This window comes from Sminthopsis crassicaudata, chromosome 2, assembly GCF_048593235.1.
Source record: "Sminthopsis crassicaudata isolate SCR6 chromosome 2, ASM4859323v1, whole genome shotgun sequence".
Lineage (NCBI taxonomy): Eukaryota > Metazoa > Chordata > Mammalia > Dasyuromorphia > Dasyuridae > Sminthopsis > Sminthopsis crassicaudata.
In genome coordinates, this window is record NC_133618.1 from 95451261 (window position 1) to 95467490 (window position 16230).

The following is a 16230-nucleotide window of genomic DNA, read 5'->3' on the forward strand; positions in this document are numbered from 1 at the left end:
CTTCTTAGAAATTTTTGTGTAACTGAGAGCAACAGAACAAACATAAAATGTATGAAGTTGTCAAATTGAATTTCATACTTCCTATTACAACAAATGAAAGTAAAGTGCTCATAAACATTAATAATCCGGGATTGTTGGTCCCTATACAAAGGTGTAAAAAAACAAAAGCAGTCATTTATGAAATCACAGACAAAATCCAAAGGCACATTAAACAACAATGTGCTTATTCAGAATATATAGGAAGATACAAACTGAAATGTGAATAAATGTGTTGATTTGCTTAATGTTTAATGTCAAAATAATTTTTTTGAAATGAAAGGAGGCTTTTCCAGATCTATGTGCTTTATATAGTCCCCAACAGTAACCAGTTCAAAAGTAGTGTTAAGAGACTAAAAAAGTACACAAATCCTATGTAAATTAAAAACAATGAATTGTAAAAGTATCCTCCCTATTAAGGGCATATTTAAAAATTACAGGAAAGATAAAGATAGAAGTAATTGCTGATGAAAACAGAGAGTAACTATAATAAAGAATGTAGCATAAAAAGCTAAATGTAAAATATGACGAACTCAACAGATAAATTCAATTCACTTAATAATTAGTATTTAAGAAATTAGAAATTAAGGAACTAACAACATAAAACTAAAGAAAAAAAAGCAAAAATTTATAGTCTAACCAAACAAGAATGTAATTGGGAAAATGCATAGTTATTAGTAACAAATCACTGAAGTATAGACAGTAAGTACTGCAGCAGTCATATATGAAAAGTTAAATATAAATGAAAATATATATATGAAATTTATATTAAATTAAATATTAAAATTATATGTGAAAAGAAACCTAAAACAAAGCAAAACTCTGAGTAGATATACTGATCTAAGTCCTACAGAATGAACAATTAAACTAACTTTTATCCTTTCAGTAAAGATGCCCAAGAATGTTGTATATGCTGTTAAGCAGTTTTAGTTGGTTTGGTTTAGCTCTTTTGTATAAAGGTGGCTCATTTTTTGGAAAGGGAAGGAAGGGATACTGAAATAATTAAAGGAAAGAGAGAAAAGGGCTTAATAAAATAATTTTAATAATAGAAAATGTTATATACAACAAAGATAGTCTTTAAAAAGAATGTGAAAATGTATTAAAAAAATGGACTTGATATAAATAAGGAAAAGAAAACAAAAGACACCAGAAAAAAGTGCTAGGAAAAAATGACATAAAAGAAAAGATGAGGAAGACTTCCTCAAAGCAAGCTTCCATGACTCAGTCTTGTTTACATTTATTCTAAAGGAACTGTTTCTCTCAAGACTGTCTAAAGCAAACATGAATAAATGTGAAGTGAATACAGTTACTCATCAAAAAAGTCAGGTCACATTTACATCACAATTTTCAATTCATAGTACACTTTCCTCACAATACCTAAGTAGTGGTACCATTATTTCTACTTTACAGATGAGTAAACTGAGAATCAGAGAGATTAAATGACTTGTCCACCATTATATAAGTAGTGGAGCCAGGACTCAAATTTAGTTCTTACAACAAATTCTAGGGTTTTCTCTATTTTGAAGAAAGACTTGAATTATTTAATCATATCATTGGTCTTTTTGCTCTCTCCCTTAGAAGTTCACATACCATCAGGAATTTCATCATGATCATCAATACCACGTTTTACAACTCTAGGTCTTGTTTGTCCATCTTGTGTGGCTCCCCATTCATCTTGCATTGAGGAAGACTGAAACTGAACTATAACCTAAAATACATAAAAAGAATATTCTTTAAAAAAGAAAAAAAGAAATTTGTTGAAACAAAAAGTGAACAAATTCACTTCTACTGTGAGCAAAAATATACTTCTTTAAACATAAATGAATCAAACAAAACTTTTGCTATATCTAAATACCTATAAAAGGCAGACACTAGACCCTCTGACCCTAAGATTAGTATTATAAAATGTATCACTATAAATGTCCAGATTCAACAAGTCAGCTGATAGTATGAAAAAATATTATTTTATTATTTTGCTATTTTATTTTATTTTTATTTAATTATTTTTATCATTTTACTATTAACATATCTCAATTTATTTGAAAATTCAAATTACAAAATAAATCAGAGTATGTAGTTTCATAAAAAAAAGAATGACTGTAAATGTGAATGAACAATAAGGTTACAATTATATAATTACATTTGCATTTTGAGAAGTTATCTTACAGCAAATCATGCCTAAATTCATTTTGTTCTATCCTGCAAAATATCTTGCAGTTAGTAAAAGTTATGCAGAAAATCACAAATCAAAAGTTTAAACAGAACAACTTCACATTAAAAAAAAGAATTGTAAAAGGGTATACTTTTGTATATATTAAAACTTTGTAACATTATATAGAAATCAGGATACCTAACAACAAGAAGTACTCTGATTGTTAGTTCAGTTATTTCATTGTATGTTGACACAAATGGACATTTCAAATTAATCCAAACTCTGTTAGTTTCCATGACAACTATGGTGAAAAAATCTGAATACAATATAAGTATCATTATTTATTAATGTACACCCACTATTGAAGTTAACATCATGCAAGTAGTATTCTCAGAAAAATAATTTGAAACATGACTTAAATAGCTTTATTACCTTTGGATTATGAATAACAATTGTTTCTCCACTGGGAAACTCAAGTTTACGATGCCATTGATTGGTAGTTACAGCTTTTTTGTATTCTGCCTAGGATAATGGGAAAAATAGTTTTAAGTCCAAAATAATTAATATCATAAAATTATATGCCATGTTTAAAAAGCATTTATATGAAAAGGATATAGGAATATAACATTGGCAAAGATGAGAATAAATGTAAAGCAAGCCTAGTGATATTTCAGGATAAGAATATAAAAGTATTAGAATACTGACTCCCAATGGCTAAGATTCATTTGATAAATCCAAATAAATTAAGTCTTTTTTTTTCATATCAGGGTACAGAATCAGTGTCAAGCAAGATACAAAAAGAGGAGAGGATTCCTGCTCAAGCAATTCACAAATCACAAAGGGCTAATCTTTTAAGAAGATATGTGAAATAGAAACGTGCTTTATAAAAATTCAAGAATGTGAAGCAAATATTGAAGCTATTAATCAATATAAAGTTAGTCATCTCACCAACCAAATTACTACCTTCAGCAACTTCCTAGAAAGAAATAATTACCTAAGTAACAAGGGCTCACTCAGTTTGGAGGTTTATAGAGGCCAAATTACAAATGTAGAAATCAATTGTATTTTTTAGGTTCTGGGATTTAATGACTTAGCAATGATCAGCTGAAAAACTATAAAATTAATTGATAATATAAAATCAGATTTACAAATAAAATCAATATAAAAAAATTCAGGATTTTAAAAATGTTTTGATCTACTGCTTATTGAAGTTTCTTTTTTCCAGGAAAATTAACATGAGAATAGAATTTCTTAGTTCTCTAACATAGATAGGGAAAGAGGGAATAATAATAATTTACAATTTATATGGCTCCTGAAAACAATGAAATATTTTCACTTGCATTAAATAGCTTCACAATTTTCCACCTAAATAAATAGACTACTATTCTGCAACAACCTCACATCTAATAGTCAACCTGCTGATGGCTTTTCCACATTTGGACCAATATAGAATACAGTGAAGGAATTGGCTATCAGGTGATGAATTCTTCAATCAAGGCAAAATAAAAGTTGCATCTCAGATTTTTTTTATTTTTTCTAGTTATTTCAAAGCATGTTAATTGTTTTTCAGAAACAAATAATTCTGGAAGATTTTAATATATACTGGGCAGCAGACAATAGGTTTGTCTCTCTAATCTTCATTGTTATCAATTTTTTCTCTCCTCATAAAAAAATCTTTTCTATCTTGTCAAACCTGATATACTCTTATTTTTCTCACTCTTATGCCCATTCTCAATTTCTAATTTTTGGTATTTATCTGATGCCAGCATAGATCTGGTATCTAATAGTTTTCAGTGCTACAGTTTTCAGCATTCTGAAAGGAGGTACAATGAATTACGTTTAAGTTTAGCTTGAATATACTATGTCCTAAAAGGAAGTGATACTTACCCATTGATTTCAAGATATTAAAAGGATGATGCTTGACAACAGAATCTTTTTATAATGTTAGATTGATTCATATATCATGTCCATTAACTAGAAAAAACTAGTTGGAAAAAATATACATTTTTCTATTTGCATTTGGGAATGTCATGCATAAGCACTAAATTAAAACAGGTGATGCTTAGAGGCTGAGTCACTAAGAATATCAAGAAATGACAAATTTTTTTTTTTATGTGGGAAAGGAAAAGTCCATTTATGCAAATACTTTCAAGTGTTTTTAATAGAAATTAGTATTATCAAATTCTTTTTCTGCAACTATTGATATTATATGATTTTTTTGGTGTATATATGTGTTAAACCAACCATTTTGGAGATTTCAAATTATGCCCAAAGAGTTAATAAGCTGCTTATAGCCTCTAACTCACCAATACCAATATTGGTGTTTCCCAAGACAATTAAAGAAAATGGAAAAGAACCTACATATTCTTAAATATTAATAGCAGCTTTCTTGTACTGACAGTCACTCAAAGGATGGCAAATTGTGGCATAAATTCATGAGACAATACTACTCGGTTACAAGAAATGATGAGATCAATGATTTTAGAAAAGCATGGAGTTTAGAATTGCACATGTTTAATCTATAGAGGAGGGGTATATTGGAGAAGGTGGGGAGAAAAATTCAGAATACAAGGTTTTGCAAAGGTAAATGTTGAAAGCTATCTTTGCATGTATTTGGAAAAACAAAAAGGTATTAAGAAAAAAAACAAAACACACATGAATTAATGAAGAATAAAATGAGCAGAACCAAGAGAACACTGGTTAGTAGCAGTATCCTAAAGGTAGCTTTTGAAGTTTAAATCCAGAAAGTAATATTTTGTAAATGATGAGCCAGTTGATTTAGAAAAACATGTAAAAACTTGGAGATATGAAAAAAGATGCTATCTTCTTTAAGAGAAACAGATGATAGGTGGAAATAAACACAGTACATGTACATATGCATGTTTAGAGATATCTGTGTGTGTGTGTGTACAAATATATATATGCATAATTGCAGCCTTTCTTGGAGTAGGAGAAAGGAAAAAGGAAAATAAAAGAACACTACCACATACACAGCAAACAATGAGAGAATTCAACATAAAATAATAAACTTCCATTTTAAGAAAACCCAGATATTACAGATATTTTTCAAAGCTGCCCAACTTTCCTTTGCTTCCTCAAATATGTAAGATATGAGGCTTTTTCTTTTCAAATTCCTTCAGCAGGAAAGACAGTCTTGTGCAGTTTTGAAAACAATATGTAGTATTTATTATGTTTTCTTGAAATGGAAATTTGTTTCATATTGAATCCTCTCATGGTCTTCCATGTACATGGCAATGTTTTTTTCCCCTCATTTTGTATTTAAATGTAAATTTTTTATATTATTAAAAAAATTTTACACTGAAAAAAACAGTATGTTAATAAGTTTAAGCACATGTATATTGTGCCTATTTTTTTTAAACAAATGGCAAAATATTTTTTAAATTCTTACCTCTAGTTTTTCGCTGAATTCCTCTGTATAAGGAATATACCGACTATCTGTATCCCCCTTATAAAACCAAGTGCAACGTCTAACTTCAGTCTGTTCTTCTTCCCAATATACAGCTTTTCTCAATCTGTCATAGAGGTAAACATCATAACGTCCACCATCTGTGCTTAGAACAACATTCTCTGGATCAGGCTGAACTAAAATATAAAATTTAAACTTTATTTAGACATTAAATATGTTCTTCTTCCCAATCTATAAATAGATAACACAATGAACATATTACTCTCTTTCCAAATAAAATGCCAAAATTCATCCAGTTGAAAAATAGGCTTAAAATTAGTCTGTGCTACTTTAAATAATTCAAAAATATTTATGGGATTTTAAAAAATACAAGTGCCACAAAAAGGAAATCAAGGTGATGGAATAGAAAGAGACAGCAGGCCTCAAAAGGCAGAATGATCTGGGTTCAAGTTCCACTAGTGATTCACACTGGCTTTGTCTTACAGTCTGGCCAATTAAGCTTTCAGTGTTCTAGGCAATTCTCTTTAAATAACAAAAAAATAAAGTAGTGATCTGTTTGGGTGTAAATATTTTCCTCATTGGCAATTCCCAAAATCACCTAACTCAAAAATCCAGTTTTTAAAAAAGTCATATTAAGAATTATACTAAATAACAAACCAAGCTCATTAGATATATTAAATTTTTCAAAAGCATACATATCAAAACACAAAACTAACTCAAAAGAATGATCTAGAAAACTCTATGGGGGGCTAAAGGGGGGGGAAGAAGACTTCCTAGGTCAAAAGTAATTGTTTTATGCTGTTTGAATGTTTTTTTGTTTGTTTGTTTGTTTTTAATGTTCAATGTTTGTTGTTTTTTTTAATTTAAGGAAATTCTTCCTTAATAAAAATCAAATTCTGAAGCCAAATGCTTCTTTGCTATCCTAATTAGAGATAACAACAACAAAAATGAATAAATGGATTATATATAGACAAACAGTTCCTCTGATAAAATGAAAAGTTATTCAATTCAAACATATACTACTTGCTCAAAAAGAAAAAAACAGAGGAATGGGAAATACATCTGAGAGAACTAAGTAATTTGATATGTACACAAAATCACAAGAAAAGCAAGGAATAAGATCCTTCCACTCCCAGATCATATCTAAATTTCTATTTTTTAAAATCAGTTGCCTTTCCCTGCCCCAACCCCCCCCAAAAAAAGGAAAATTGTACTTACCTGAATTATAGACCTCTTCAAGATGTATAGAATCAAACATACTAAATGGCATCCATATTTGTTTGTGTTCTACTTCCTTGCAATAAAACCAATGTGGCTGAACAGCCTCATACGGATTTTGAAGGAAAAGAGGTGGTGCTTGAATCACAGGAGCTGCAGGTCTAGCCAGGAGCTGCTGCTGGCCTGGGGATGACAAGACTGTCTGTCCTGCTGGAGGGATCTGAAAAGATAAAGCCTCAGGTCTCCTCCATGTCTGAGAGGCACCATGGGCTCGAGAGCAGCAAGACCCATCTTAGATACTTACTAACTCATACTAACTGTGTGACCATAATCTCTCTGAGGCCATTTCCTCTTCTGTAAAAGTGGGATAATAGGGGGGCAGCTAGGTGGCGCAGTGGATAGAGTACCAGCCCTGAACTCAGGAGGACCTGAGTTCAAATCTAACCTCAACTGTGTTACCCTTGGCAAGTCATTTAACCCCAATTGCCTCAGCAAAAAAAAAAAAAAAAACAACCTAAACATAATTACAAAATTATACATCAATTTTGATAACTATGGTTTTAAAAATCAAAATTATAACTAACTATATTCCAAGATATTTGTTCCTAGATACTTCTCATTTTATAAAGTAATTCATACTTCATATTACATTAAAACTTTTTGATTTGCCAGTTAGTTTAATCAGTTACTTCTTTAGTGAATAAGCAGTTTAAAGTAATGAAAAGAATACATCTAATCATCTCACTTTAAAAAATTATTTTCTCCATAAAACATAAAGACTTCAACATTTCTTTAAAAGTGACTACCTTTCATATTCCTTTATTTTTTTTAAAAAGCAGATTATCTGAAATGCAGAATAAAACTAAAAAGAGTGATAATAGAAGGAATAATTGAATTAAAGAGAATATTTATACCGGTGGCATTGTTCCAGAAGGACTTTGATACATCTGAAGAGGTGGTCCAGATGTTGATGGATGGGGAGGATGATTTGGAGTTTGACATTGCTGCAACTGTGGTGGAGCAATATAAGGATTAGCTCTGCTGCTGGTAGGGTTATGACGATAAGGATTATATCCTTGTTGTGGTGTTCCATGGGGACTTGTAAAGTTTGTAGGTGGGAGACCACCATGTGAAGACTGGTAAGCATTGGTTGGAGGTGCAACACTACAAGCAGACTGTGTCTTTGAAATGTGTGGTGAGAAAGTATTTGGACCATCTGGAGATCCAACTGTAAGAGGAAGGGAAGTTGGAGGCTTAGACAATGTTGGTACTCCAACAGGTGCAGCTGCAGTTGTTAATGGTACCTGTCCGATATTCCCAAAAGGATCACTGTTGGTGGATACCTGAGAGAAATAATTAAATGTCTGTGGCAAAGTAGTATGACCAAAATTTTGACCAAGAAAACTGTCTTCCTCACCAACATCTGTAGAATCTTCTGAAATAAAAACAGAATAAAAAGAGGGTTGAGATTAAATTTACCACAAAGTTCGGAAAAAGAGAGTGCCATTCTCTAAAAGTAACACCAAAAATAAATTTTAATAATTTATCCACTAGCAAAAAAATCCTTTGCCAAGACCCAGTAAATGTCTAGAGCACCAGCCCTGAAGTTAGGAGGACCTCAGTTTTGCTGGGATCAGAGTAGGGAGGATCAGTGTAAAGTAGAATATGATGAGCCCACATAATTATGTTAAAAAGCACAAAAATCTTTGATCTTACAATCTTTACAATAAGTTAAGATTGAAGATATAGTCAGATTTAGGTTTTGGACATTATCTCATAGAGATTGGTGATCATGATGTTTCCCATGAGATCATTCACATTAGGCAGAGAGATGAAGGATGATTCAAAGCTTTTAAAATTTATTTGTATTTTAATTAGTAATAATTTACTGGTTAGTTTGGTATTTTAAAAATATCAGTTTGTGGTAACTCAATCGGTGAATTTTGGATTATTGAAGTAACTGTAATTATGTTTTTCTTCTACCCAAATGGGTATGACTACTTATGGTAATGACATGAAACTTTGGGAAATTTATATTTTTGTAAATATTCATTCATTCACTTAGATCATGAGATTTATTGGGCACAATAACTCCTTATTGCTTTGATTTCCTCTTCATTGGTGGTTAGTTCATCCTTTTCATTTTTGATACTGGTAATCTGGTTTTCTTCTTTTTCTAATCAAATTAACCAAAGATTTATCTTTTTTTTTTTTTTTTTTTTTTTTTGCACAGGCAATTGGGGTTAAGGTACTTGCCCAGGATCACATAGCTAGGAAATGTTAAGTATCTGAGATCAAATTTGAACTCAGGTCCTCCTGACTTCAGGGATAGTGTTCTATCCACTTCATCATCTAGCAGCCCCACCCCTCACCCCCCATTTAAAAAAAAAAAAAACTTTTAGTTTTATTTATTTAATAGTTTCCTTTCAGTTTTTATTAATCTCTCCTTTGATTTTCACCATATCTACTTTGGTATTTAATTGAGGATTTTTAATTTGTTCTTTTTCCCAACATTTTAGCTGCCTGCCCAGTTATTTGATATCTTCTACTTTATTCATGTTAACGCATCTTAGAGATATAAAATTGTTTTGTCTTGCATCCCATAAATTTTGTCATGTTTCTTTATTCTCTTGGATGAAATTATTGATTGTTTCTACAATTTGTTGTTTGTTCTACCTTTTTTTTTTTGGGGGGGGGGAGGCTGAGGCTATTGGGGTTAAGTGACTTGACCAGGATCACACAGTTAGGAAGTGTTAAGTATTTGAGATCAGATTTGAACAGATATCCAAATCACGTTACCACAAACTGATATTTTTAAAACACCAAACTAACCAGTAAATTATTACTAATTAAAATACAAATAAATTTTAAAAGCTTTGAATCATCCTTCATCTCTCTGCCTAATGTGAATGATCTCATGGGAAACATCATGATCACCAATCTCTATGAGATAATGTCCAAAACCTAAATCTGACTATATCGTCAATCTTAACTTATTGTAAAGATTGTAAGATCAAAGATTTTTGTGCTTTTTAACATAATTATGTGGGCTCATCATATTCTACTTTACACTGATCCTCCCTACTCTGATCCCAGCAAAAAAATCCTTTGCCAAGACCCAGTAAATGTCTGTATGGCTCTAAATACATTAAAAATACAGTTCTCATTGTCCTTCACTTTTTATTCATGTCACTTCACCCCTCAAAACAATAATTCACAATTGTTTCCTCTGTTTTTACAGAGTTTTCCTTGGTATTGCAGTTCTATACCATTAAAAAAAAAAAAATTTAATCAAGTTGAAAAATATCCTGCACAAAAATTGACAATATATTAGGACACAAAAACCTCACAATTAAATGCAAAAAAGCCAAACATTAAATGCATCCTTTTCAGATTATGATGAAATAAAATTATGTGTAATAAATGCCTTGGGAAAAAGACCAAAAATTAATTGGAAACTAAACAATCTAATCCTAAAAAATAGGTAGGTCGGGGCAGCTAGGTGGCACAATGGATAGAGCACCAGCCCTGAAGTTAGGAGGACCTCAGTTCAAATCTGGTCTCAAATACTTAACACTTCCTAACTGTGTGACCCTGGTCAAGTCACTTAACCCCAATAGCCTCAGCCTCCCCCCCCAAAAAAAAGGTAGAACAAACAACAAATTGTAGAAACAATCAATAATTTCATCCAAGAGAATAAAGAAACATGACAAAATTTATGGGATGCAAGACAAAACAATTTTATATCTCTAAGATGCGTTAACATGAATAAAATAGAAGATATCAAATAACTGGGCAGGCAGCTAAAATGTTGGGAAAAAGAACAAATTAAAAATCCTCAATTAAATACCAAAGTAGATATGGTGAAAATCAAAGGAGAGATTAATAAAATCTGAAAGGAAACTATTGAATAAATAAAACTAAAAGTTTGTTTTTTTTTTTAAATGGGGGGTGAGGGGTGGGGCTGCTAGATGATGAAGTGGATAGAACACTATCCCTGAAGTCAGGAGGACCTGAGTTCAAATTTGATCTCAGATACTTAACATTTCCTAGCTATGTGATCCTGGGCAAGTACCTTAACCCCAATTGCCTGTGCAAAAAAAAAAAAAAAAAAAAAAAAAAAAAGATAAATCTTTGGTTAATTTGATTAGAAAAAGAAGAAAACCAGATTACCAGTATCAAAAATGAAAAGGATGAACTAACCACCAATGAAGAGGAAATCAAAGCAATAAGGAGTTATTGTGCCCAATAAATCTCATGATCTAAGTGAATGAATGAATATTTACAAAAATATAAATTTCCCAGATTAAAATGAAAGAAAATTAATTACTTAAATTTAAAAACTTATGTTTTAGAAAAAGAAATTGAACAGGCCATCAATAAACTGCCTAAGAAAAAATTTGCAGGGCCAGATCCTGACTGAAGTGAGCAAAACCAGAACACAGTAACAGCAAGATTATGTGATGACCGATTATAATAGACTTAGCTCTTCTCAACAATGCTGTGATCCAAAACAATTCCAATAAACTTGGGATGGAAAATGCCATCCGCATCCAAAGAGGGAACTATGGAGAGTGAATTGTGACCATAGCATTTTCACTTTTTTTTTGTTTGCTTTATCTTTCTTATGGTTTTTCCCTTTTGCTCTGATTTTTCTTGCACAACATGACAAATATGGAGATATGTTTAAAAATATTGTACATGTAGAATCTATATCAGATTGCTTGCTATCTTGGGAAGAAGGGAGATAAAAGGAGATAGGAAGAAAAAATTGGAACACAATCTTACAAAAATTAAAGTTAAAAAGCTATCTTTAAATGTATTTAAACAAAATAAAATACTTTTAAGAAAAAAAGAGGGGCAGCTAAGTGGTGCAGTGGATAGAGCACCAGCCCTGAAGTCAGGAGGACCTGAGTTAAAATTTGACATCAGACACTTAACACTTCCTAACTGTGTGACCCTGGGCAAGTCACTTAACCCCAATTGCCTCAGGGAGAAAAAAAAAAAGAAAGAAAAATATCAACAAATATGAACATTTCCAAATACAAGGTCTGAACAGAAAGATTATATATAAAATTGTGGACCTCAATTACATTCATAATTCAGTTATATTATACATATCTTGTTTTAAATGTTAAATTTACAAAACCATCACTCTTGTCTTTGTCCCCTTCTCAACTCCCTTCTGCTGTGTGTAAATTTTTTCATTTACTAATTTGTCTCTCCAATGTCACACTACCTGACCAAATAAAAATTTTCATAAATAGAGATATGTAGTCCAAAAGAAATTCCCACACTGGCCATGACTTCTGTTTCTCAATATTTTTATTTTTAAAAAAGTGATTTTGAAAATACTTAAAATTTAAAATATTTTAAAACTTACAAAAATATATATTTCCCATTGCTTGTGTCTGATTTGTTTCGTCTTTGTTTTGTTTTGTTTTTACTTGGCCCTTACATTTCAGTTCATGAGTTTGCTTTTCTTTCTTTCTATTCTTATCACCCTAGTTTTCAATTTTGTCTCTATTGTTTCAATTCTCCCAGGTACTCCTACAATCCCAAGTGGCCAAGACAACTATTTTCCTAAGGCTGCACCTGGATTTGTGAGATGATCACTATACTTCATGAATTTTTTTCCCTAGGCATTTCTCAATCCAAGCTATTTCCTCATAATATTCTGAATTTTTGTTGATTTGCTCATTTTAACAACCTCAATATTTAGCAGGGAAAGCCTAATAAATTTGAATCATTCTCCACAAATGTCTAGGACCAAGTATGTTGGCCTAGACTAGGACCTTTCTTCAAGAAGCCCCGGACCTGCTGCAGTGCTGGATTCTGCCTATGTGCCCTCTTTTACTTTAAGGCTCCAAGATTTCTCCTGTACATGCTACTCGGGGTTGTTTCCTCTAACTACTGGGGTCAGAGAATATTCCCATGCTGATTTCCAGCCAAAGGCTTTGGAGACTACTTTAGTTGGATTTTGCAAAGGGCTTTTTCTCTATTGTGCTTAGACCAGGGCTAGATTCTTGCTTGACAATTCCCTGAATTATCTGGGGCACGGGCTTCAGGCTTGACTAAACAGAAACTCCCTAAGTCTACTCTCTTAGGATTGCGACGCCCATGGATATCATTTTATTCTCTTAATCCACTCATGTTCCTATCTTTTAATTAATGTTTCTTCCTAAACCTTGTTTCACATATAAAAGAAACACTGTTTCCTTGGTTAAAACTTTTCATTCACTAAATCTGTCAATATCAACTACAGATAACCATTAACAACACAAATAAATTCAGATATATTTTATGATTACATGTAAAATACTTATATACTCAATCCATTCTCTACAAAACATTATGATCCTAAATGACCAGGACAAGTAAATTCAACAAAAACATTCAACCCAATATTTACAGGCTTATATTATACACAAGGTGTTAGGAAGACAAACATGCAAACCCCCCTCTCCCTTTTAAGAGTCTAAGGAAGATTCCAAAGTAGAATGTGATAATGATAAAGAAGTTTAAAATATCCTAAGAAATCAGAAGGAAGAAAAATTACTCTCATACAGAGGGATCAAGAACAGCTTCATGGAGAAGTTTGAGTTTTGAAAGAAGAAAATGATTTCAGTAGGCAGAGATACAGAAGTAGTACACCCTTGTTATGAATAAAAAGCTGAGTTAGCTGAGGTCAGCAATACCAGATTAAAATGTTAATTGAGAAATAATTTCCAAAATAAATAAAAAGACAATAAAACAAAGATAACATTATATTTTAAAACTAAGTGGCCTATAGGATTCCTTCTGTCCTAAGTAGTGATCCCCATTTCTATAAGATAACTCTGTTGAAAGATACATGTACGATAACAAATTAAACAGAGCTGAAAGGTAGGTTGGAACTAGACTGCAAATAGTCTTAAATGGTAAGATGAGGAATTTGTTTTTTATCCTCTGAATCAAATAGAAAGTTTTTGAAAAAGGAAATGTTGTGGTCAAATCAAACACTGAAAAAAAAAAAAAAAAAGGAAATTATTCTTGCAGGTATGTAAAAGGTAAGAGATGAGATCAAAAAAGGGGCTATTAATAAAATAGTCCAGCTGAAGCTTACAATGTGAGTAAAGAAGTTATTGTGGATGAAAAGAACTTCACTATTTGTTGAATGTGGGGAATTAGGGAAAGAAGGAAATGATTTAATTCTGAATCTTGTCAATTGGTCAACTAACATTTACTAAGTGTCTACTATGTTACTGGGAATACAAACGTGGTGAAAAAGTGAGCTCTCAAGGAGCTCACCTAAGAATAGAAACAAGATGCAAACTCTGTACTAATAAATTATATAAAAGTTGATTTCATCAATAGGAAAAAGGAAATGTGAGAATGTGAGGAGAATCATCTTTTTGTGGAGAGAAATACATTCTCTTTAAGACAAGGTGAACTGGAAGTTGAAGTGTCAGTGGGACACTCAGGAAGAAATGTCAGAATGAAACAGAAATATGGGACTGGGAAATGGAGGGAAGATGGGGGTGGGAGGGTTATTAGGAAAAATAGGCGGATTGGCATTGGTCATGTAAGTAATAAGGGTCATCTGCACAGACGAGATTCCAAAAGAGAATGCGAGAGCATGAGAACTATCAAAGAAAGTTGAAAAGACACTATCCACATTTAAGAGAAGTGAGGACATCAGCAAGTCAGGGAACAGAACTAGGAAAGAGCCATGTTCAAGGGAAAAGGAGCAAAAAGACAAAAGGGTTCAGGAAGTCAACGATATCAAACAGCTAGGGAAAAGCCAAGAAGTCTGAGCGCCAAGAAAAGATTGCAGATTTTGGCAAGGGTGAGATTACAACCTTACAGAATGTAATTTAGTAAGGAGATAGGGACAGAAGTCAGATAGCAAGGAACTAAGCTGAGAGTGCGGAGTGAGGAGGAGGAGGAGGAGGAGGCAACCTTAACAGTAAGCAAAGTTAATTTACTTCTCAAAGGTGATATTAATTCAAATACCAAAATTTAAATTCTAGGTTAGCAGCTGCAAACCTTTGGAGGCAATCGAAATACAAGAGATACATTAGAGGCAAAGTGCATAAACACCTTCTCTAATAGGTAGGCCGGCATAAATATGGCCAGAGGACCTCCAAAAGGAGCGGCGTCCACGATCCAGCGGCCCTGCCACCTTGGCAAGGTAAACAGAAGCCAATTCACTCGCTTTTATTACCCAGTCTCCACCTCCTCGAAGCAGAAAACCTAACTCCTGGGCTGACCCAGTCCTGGACCCCGGGCTTCCCCTCTCCCCATGATTACCTCTCAACGACTCTCCGAGAATGGATAACTCCGTCCATCCTGCCGGGGAAACCAGAGGGGCGGAAAACGAGGGAGAAGGAAGGAGAGGGCGCGACCCTCAGAGCCCGGGCATCCTATGCCACCCTGGAGCCCACCCCTCTTGCAATCACGCTAAAGAGGAAGGTTTTCCAATTCCTTTAAGGCTCGCCATTTCTCTCGTTACTCCACTTTGGGGGCGCTACTCCCCTCACACGGTGGGTGCCCAGACGCCTCACTCTTCCACGAGAACTCTGCCAGCCTCCGGAGACGGCACCTCTAACAGCGCCCCTCGCCTGCTCCGAGGCTAGGCTCTCCAGAGCCCTCGGTGCCCATCACCCACGCCCCACCCCCGCTTCCTTCCCTCCTACCTCCAAGGAGAAGCAATGAGCCTGTGGAGGTGGGGGCCTGGCTGACCGGGATGAAGGGCACATTGAAATTGAAATCGGAAGTCGAAGAAAAAAGTAAGTTGGTGCCGGCGGAGGAACTGCTGCCTCCACTAGGCTTCTTCTCAGCCATGACTCCGGCCCGCCTCCCAGTTACACGTCTCAGGCCAGCCGGTGCCCCAACACCGACCGGAAACGGGTCAGACGAGGGGACCGGCTTCTTCCGCATTTGCGCGCTGAGCTTGGAAGAGATCAGCTGACCCACCCGGCCCCGCCTCTTCCGTGTTTCTCTTCGGCTCCCTTATAGCCCACCCCTAATCCTCCTTTCCCCCCTCCCAACCCCAGGAGTCAAAATGGACGCCGCGATTGGAAGAGAGTTGGGTCTTCGGTATTTGGGGGAAGATGAGTGACGAGCTTAGGGTGAATTCTGACCCCATTAACATTAGAAGCAACTTAAAAGTTCGTGAAGCAAAAAGAAAGGAAAACATTTCGTGGGATTCCAACGTTAAGGGGCGTTCCTGAAACTACTTCGAAGGCGTTCCCTTACTGCCAGACGTAATACTTCAGCCTCGCCCTTTTTACTAAGCCAAGACGTCGGAGAGTGATACTGCCGGAAGGTGGCGCTGCGGAACGCGAAGTTTCGTGTTCCTCCCTAGGCAAAGGGAGTTGAACAGTCAGAGCAGCACTTTTTATGGGAACCTAGA

The 16230-nt window shown here is 34.0% G+C and overlaps 1 protein-coding gene across 5 annotated transcripts in view; it reads right to left on the reverse strand.

The window, feature by feature from the left end:
* SEC23IP (SEC23 interacting protein) overlaps positions 1-15735 on the reverse strand; it is a 32976-nt gene extending 17241 nt beyond the window's left edge. For 2 of the 5 annotated variants that reach the window (XM_074286845.1, XM_074286846.1), the window contains exons 1-6: positions 15512-15735; positions 7748-8268; positions 6834-7053; positions 5598-5791; positions 2621-2710; positions 1627-1744 (exon numbers count right to left, since the gene is read on the reverse strand). In XM_074286845.1, the coding sequence (XP_074142946.1) occupies positions 1627-1744; positions 2621-2710; positions 5598-5791; positions 6834-7053; positions 7748-8268; positions 15512-15659 (1291 nt within the window). In that variant the 5' untranslated portion in view covers positions 15660-15735. The remainder of the gene's footprint in view (positions 1-1626; positions 1745-2620; positions 2711-5597; positions 5792-6833; positions 7054-7747; positions 8269-15511) is intronic. The other 3 variants (XM_074286841.1, XM_074286842.1, XM_074286843.1) reach the window with 2 other exon arrangements.
* Between the last annotated feature and the right edge of the window lie 495 nt (positions 15736-16230).